Here is a 6,817-nt window from a genome sequence, read left to right on the forward strand (position 1 = left end):
CAAAGAGGAAGACAGTGAGCAGCATCTCTCCAAGGTTTCTGCTTCCATCCCTGCCCCCAGGTTTCTGCCTTGGGTTCTTGCTCTGACTTCCCTCAGTGCTGGAGTGTGACCTGAGAGTTGTAAGGTGAAATAGACTCTTTGCTCCTGATGCTGCTTTTGGTCATGGTTTTATCATAAGAATAAGAATCCTAACTAGGATACTGCAGCATTCCTTCATCAATATTCAAACCACTTTCTTCAGGATTTCAATGTAGACTGAAGGCCAGCGGCTGTTTGAGAATTCTCCAGGCCACCAGAAATGGGACTGTTAAGACATCCAGCCTTGCCAATGGAAATATGGCTGGATTCTCAGTTGCTCCAGTGTGAGACAGCCCTTGTTGGGCTACCCAGACTACTTCTTAATCTAAATCTAATCAATCTAATCAATCTAATCAATCTAATCAGTCCCCTTTATATGTCCAGGTGCTTAGCTCTAGCAGCTCCAGAGGAAAATTTACAGCATTAAAGGATATATTGGAAAAGACTAAACATCCCAAATCAATAATCTAAGATTTTTTTACTTTGAGATTGGAGAGAATAAAGCAAATCAGAACCCAAAGCAAGCAGGAGGAAGACAGAAATAATGGAAGACAAAAAGCAAAAACCAAGTCAACATTAGAAACAACTGCTTTGAAAAGCGCAGTGACTGGCCAGGCAAAGAAGAGGTGACACAGATGACCAATGTGGACATGGAGGTATTTTTATAGCCCTGACAACTTAACACATAACTATGAGGGTAGTAGGGGAACGCTCCCGATGAATTAAAAGTACCCACTGGCTCTGACGATATCATGTGTGCGATGGTGAGAACCATGCAGCAGCAGACCGGAACAATCCCAACGCCACCGAAGGAGAGAGAAAACAGACGCCTATTTTATAAAGTTGTGGGCTGGGATACAGTGTGGTAAAGAGGAACTACAGGGAAAGGGGACAGCATTTTGGAGGAGAAGTGGAGGATTTGGAAGAAGCAAAGGAATCAGGGGGTAGAGGCAGCAGAGGCTCCTGAATGTCGATGGAGAACAGGCTACCCTGAGCCAGGATGGAGAGGACAAGTGGAGGTCAGATTAGGACTGCTTTCTAAATCATCTGTTACTTAAGAGTTTCGGATTGCTTTAAGAACAGGAAGCGCGTAGAGAACTATGATTCTGGAACAGGATGTATCCTCCAAGTAGCTCACAGTGAGAACTGCAGAATAGCCGGAAGAGACTTTGCATGTGCAGGGCTCTGCAAACTTTTCTGGCAGGGCCAGGGAGTAAATATTTCAAGCTCTGAAGACTAAGACACCCATCAAAGGCATAATATAGGGATATCTGAGGAGAGAAAATTCTGGAGCCGCTGGGAGCAAACCTCTTCCGTTAAGCCATCTATAGTTTTGTAGAGACAGAGAAAGCTTGCAGTGAGAAAGGGAGAGTCATGATAGGCCAGACTGTCAGGCAGAAGTGGTCAGAAGCCCAGGTAGCCTCTTTTGCCCCAGTGACCCCCAAGCCCTGGGGAACCCCTCTCCCCTTCTGAGAGCATGAGTATCCCAATTCAGAAGGCTTGCTAGAGACTAAACAATGCCAAGGCTAGGTGCCTAGTAACTGCCAACACTCTTATAAGCTCTGGCTATGGTATAAGCCAGGCAGTAATGCTGGGAGGAGAAGAGAAATGGGGAAGAACTAGGGTGTAGGTGCCCAGCTTGATCTCCAACTCATGAGCTAACGTTCACTGGTGCCTTAGATTTGCAAATGCAAGTGGTAGGCTGGAGGTCACTGGCCTACTCTTGTGTCCCTGAAGACCTCAAGAAGAAGCTTAAAGGAGGCCTTAGCCAAGAAAACTGTATACATTGTTGTAAGCAAAACACAGGTTCATTTTTCAGCCTAGTGGTTCCTTTAATAGTCATCATATTAATGCATTAATATATTCATGTATTTATACATTCATGTCCTCATGTATTCATTCATTCATTCATTCATTCATTCATTCATTCATTCATTCATTCATGGTTTTTAATTTGAGACCAGGCCATGCTATATTGCCCATGCTGGCTTCACACTCAGAATTCTCCAGCCTTGACCTCCCGCATAGCTGAGACCACAGGCATGCGCTACCGCAACTGGCTTTTTCACATGACTTAAAATGAGGTTCTGAGTAACACTCACGACACCCCCGCCTTCTATCAAGCTCGCTCCTTGTGGTAGTGAGTGTAAACACTGCTGTTCTAGAGCTCTGGCCTGAGTCATCCAAGTTTCACTTCTGGAAATAGAAAACTATCCATTTTTAGGTTGGTTAAATTAGGTGACTTTTCTGAAAACGCATTCTTCTTTTGACCTTAGAGCTGAGAATTGCAAGTGGATGAGACGTGATCTGTCAGTCAACACACATCAAAGCAAGAGATCTATGGCTGGCAGCACTTACCCTCGTATATCCTGCTGTCTTCCTCAGTGACATAGGAGTTCGCTCCCCAGACCACCATCTTGCGGATATAAGATGGGAACGTTGCAGCGATGATGAGCGCAGTTATGCCGCCATCGCTCCAGCCCAGGAGGGAGAACTGCTTGAACCCCAGCGTCTGTGGGTGACACAGCAGAATGCACGGCACAGTTACCACTCCACCCTGCTGAGAGAACCTGGGTGGTGGGGATCACAGTTCCCTATGTCTGCCACTTGGAGACCTGGTATCAGTTAGCGTTGCTACATTGTAATTGTCATAGAGCCCTGAATACCTGGTATTATTTTGACTTACTCAGGAGTCATAGCTTCCGCTTGGATAATTGTATCCAAGTCCAAGTACTGAGTCAGCAGCGATCTGCTATTTGGGAATGGCGAGCACTGTGTGTGCATGCATCTGGACAGGGCTCAGAGGGCAATTGTGGAGATCGGAGAGCATCTTAAGGTGAAATGCGTCAGGGTATCTGGTGAAGCCACAGTGGCAGTTGTGGGAAGAGCTCGCTAGAGGCAAGAGGGAGCATGGTGTCATAGCAAAGCTGTATCTGTCCTTGGGTGAATCAGCCAGGACTCCAAAAATGTGCTCAGCAGAGAAAGCTGACAAAGCATAGAGAAGAGGCTTCTAGAAGTAAAACAGAGTGTCTGAAAAGGTTAAAGTTAAGGAGCTAACAAATGTTAGTCTCGACACTTGCTGGAGGCATCCCACATGTACACACATTCTCTGGACAATCATTTGACATTACTATGCAGAACGAGGATCCGTATTTTCTATAGCCTAGCACACTGCCTCCTGGATTCATTTACCAGGAGACAGACCCAGGATATACACAACATTGCTCATAACCACAAAAGCGACAAATGTCCATGAGCAACATGTAACAAAACATAGCTCAAAATTAAGTCAATCATTTACCAGTAGATGATGCATGGAATAATTCAGTGGAAATATTCAGTGAAACACAGCAGCTCTCTTGATCCTGCTGGGGTTATACAATCTACACATAGCCATACCTCACCAGGGATGCCTTGTATCCTATGGTACCAAGAGCTACACACATAAGTGCAGTATAGAGCCGGTACCTTGGACAGGGGATATCTTAAAAGTTGGGGTTGGGATGGGAGGAGGGATGGAGGCAGGATGGCTGAGCAGCGTCACACACTTCACTGGACCACTCAGCGTATCATGGGATTTAAAACTCTTGACAGAGTGCTACAGAGCACTCTGAGCTTGCATTTCAGAAAGACAGAAGGACATATTTGGAAAGTTTTTTTCATAAGGAAATGATACATGTTGGGGACGGGGGTGGGGAGACGGTGATGTTGGCAAAGTGCTTGTGCTATATGCATGAGGATCTGAGTTCTCTCTCAGGACACATGTAAGATGCTAGACACAGTGGTGCGTGCATGCAATCCCGGCTTTGAGGAGGTGGAGACAGAGGATCTCTGGGGCTTGCTGGCCATCCAGCCTAGCCTACTTGTGGATGTTCAGGCCAATGAGTGACCTCGTTTCAAAAAACAAAGTGCAAAGCAACTGAGCAACAGTGGTTGATGAGGCTGACATGTTTAACCTGGTTTGAACATTGTGCAGTATAGATATATACTGGAACCTTACGTAACTCGGTGGCAGGATAAAAGCTGGATTTCTCCATCTTTATTTTAACGTTTTAGTGTATAAGCTAAAAGTAAACTTAATTTAAATGATAAAATACTATAAATTATAAATCAATTATTTCTGGAATTTTACGGACCACAGTTGGCCTTAGATAAGCGGAGCCACAGAGAGTGGGAGCACGGAGAGGGGCGGAGCCACAGAGAGTGGGAGCACGGAGAGGAGCAGAGCCACAGAGAGTGGGAGCACGGAGAGGAGCATGTTCATCTGGAAGGGAACGGCAAACAGGAAGGATGTAAAGTACAGTGTGATACCATCAGCACTACATGCCTGTAAGCCCAGCACAGGATGCAGAGGCTACCCTGCTACTCTGTGAGTTTGAGGCTAACAGGGGCTACACAGCAAGATCCTGACCCAAATAACCAACTAAAATACTTTGTTTGCTAGAAAGCTCTTACTCCTTACCTGGGCCTAAATGATAATTAAAGGTAAGATAAAAGCTGGATTTCTCCATCTTCATATTGGATCTTCTTTACTTTGGGTTGAATTCCTGTTCAACTCTGCATGTACGCATGTTAATCATTTAAGAAATGTCTAACGGCTGGTGGTACCTAAGCAATCATAACCTCTGTACTGCCTAGTTTTATGTCACCTTGTCATGAGCTAAAGTCAACAGAGAGGAGGCATCTTCAGTGGAGAAAATGCCTTCATAGTATCGGGATGTAGGCAACCTGTAAGGCAGTTTCTAAGTAGTGATTGGTGAGAGAGGGCCTAGCCCATTGTGCGTGGTGCTATTCCTAGGCTAGGAGGTTTTAAAAGAAGACAGGCTGAGCATGTCATGAGGAGCAAGCCAGTAAGCAGCATCCCTCCATAGCTTCTGCATCAGCCTCTGCTTCTAGATTTCTGCACTGCTTCAGTTCCTGTCCTGACTTCCTTTGATGATGAACTGTGAGGTAGAAGTGTAAACCAAATAAACTCCTTCCCATGTGGCTTTGGTCATGGTGTTTCATCACAACAATGGTAACCCTACTAGGACAACCCCATTAAGCCACAAGCATACAAGCCATGGTGGCATCTTACTGTTGCCTTTCTTAATGTCCTGTTCTAGACTTGTTTGTGCACACTGTTCTAAGCCTGAAGTCAGTTTGGATTGCAGGGATGGCAGAGCCTTACAGACAAATCACCCTGTGAGATGACTTCTGAGCATGAGCAGTCATGACTTCCTCAGGTCACCTTGCAGAACCAGAACTGAGATAACACCAGACACACTTTGACTAGGACTGCTTAACTATTCGGACTTCTTGCCACTGCTCCAATTCTTGCTCTCCCTAAACCTAAACCTCATGTTGGTACCCTGAAGATGGGCCAAAGGGCTTACTTTCCACCTTCTCCAAATGGCAATTTTGTTTTCAAAACGCTTTCCTGTCTCTTCACCAGCCCTTCTTGTTGGTTTTTTGGGTGGAAGCCATGGAGTTGAACCTCTGGCTTAGGACTCCAGTTTCATCTGTATAAAGCTGTGTATTATGCTATGTGTGGTGTGGTGTTGCAGGCCTGCAATCCTAGGATGTCAGAGGCTGAAGCAGAAGGGTTGAGATCTCAAGGCTTTGTTAAGACTATACAATGAAAACCTGTCTCAAACCAAAGTAACACAAAACAAAACTAAAACTGCACTGACTTATGTCAGAGACTGGTGGGAAAGGCAGAGCCTTAGTGTCTTGGCAATAGCATTGTTAGGCAGCTGGGCTCTATTTTTACTTGGTCCTTTAGTTCTTCCTTATATAAGACTCACATGGTATTGCCTTTAAAAAGAAAGAACACCAGGAAATAGAACAAATAAAGATGGGCCCAGTCATCTTCCCCCACACCAGCACGTCTCTGGGTCTCACCTTCATCAAGTCAACAGCATCCTTTGCATCCCTTTCAAAAAAGTCCCGTGGGTAATCTCGATCTGGAGGTCTGGACATTCCGTATCCTCGAGGGTCCCAGGCCACCAATGTGAAGCGCTTCCTATTTAGGCTCTGAAGCTGAGGTGTAAAATCGGTCGTTCCGCTTCCTGAAAACACCCATTGGGTTACGTTCCACTGAATGTTCTCAGCGTAGCCGTCACCAGAGCAAAACAGAACAGTAACAATCTTAAAAGAAAGTTCTTGGTGCTCTTCAAAATTAACCAGAAAAACTCCTGGTGGGGGTGGGGAGTTGTCTTGCAATGGCTCCGCCCAGAGGCGCATTTCCACTCCTGATGGAGTTCAAGACCTGACTCCGGTCTCCCCCTAGTGGTAATTTTGAGGAAGACATAGCTAAGCCCAGAACGAGGCTCTGGACCAGTATTTTTGTAGCACTTTTGACAGCCTTACAGTTTAGTCTTCCTATGCCTCCTTTGGAAGAATTAAGAAAACCTTATTGAAATAAACTTTCAAATTTGATAGTTTCTGGGTATTATCACTCTCAGGAAGATGACTTAGAAATGATGGCGATTCCAATGGCATCCAGGTAGAAGTCTCAAATTCCAGATGTTTTTAATTAAGTTAATATGAATGACTTTTAAGAGTAAGTAGAAGTATATTAATTAAAACACTGAAACGTGTGTGGTTAAGAAATCAAATTGTATTTTATCAAACGAGCACAAAGGGGCCTATGCCAAGAGCCTGTGATGGCCCTGTCAATCCTCACAAGTTCAACCACCGGAGATGATGTGGAGAGAGAGAGAGAGAGAGAGAGAGAGAGAGAGAGAGAGAGAGAGAG

The 6,817-nt window shown here is 45.1% G+C and overlaps 1 protein-coding gene across 1 annotated transcript in view; it reads right to left on the minus strand.

The window, feature by feature from the left end:
• Bphl (biphenyl hydrolase like) overlaps positions 1 to 6,817 on the minus strand; it is a 34,796-nt gene that overhangs the window by 19,046 nt on the left and 8,933 nt on the right. Inside the window, exons 3-4 of the mRNA XM_028763258.1 lie at positions 5,962 to 6,128; positions 2,437 to 2,590 (exon numbers count right to left, since the gene is read on the minus strand). Of these exons, the coding sequence (XP_028619091.1) occupies positions 2,437 to 2,590; positions 5,962 to 6,128 (321 nt within the window). The remainder of the gene's footprint in view (positions 1 to 2,436; positions 2,591 to 5,961; positions 6,129 to 6,817) is intronic.

This window comes from Grammomys surdaster, unplaced genomic scaffold (genome assembly GCF_004785775.1).
Source record: "Grammomys surdaster isolate TR1022 unplaced genomic scaffold, NIH_TR_1.0 137, whole genome shotgun sequence".
In the NCBI taxonomy this organism is placed as follows: domain Eukaryota; kingdom Metazoa; phylum Chordata; class Mammalia; order Rodentia; family Muridae; genus Grammomys; species Grammomys surdaster.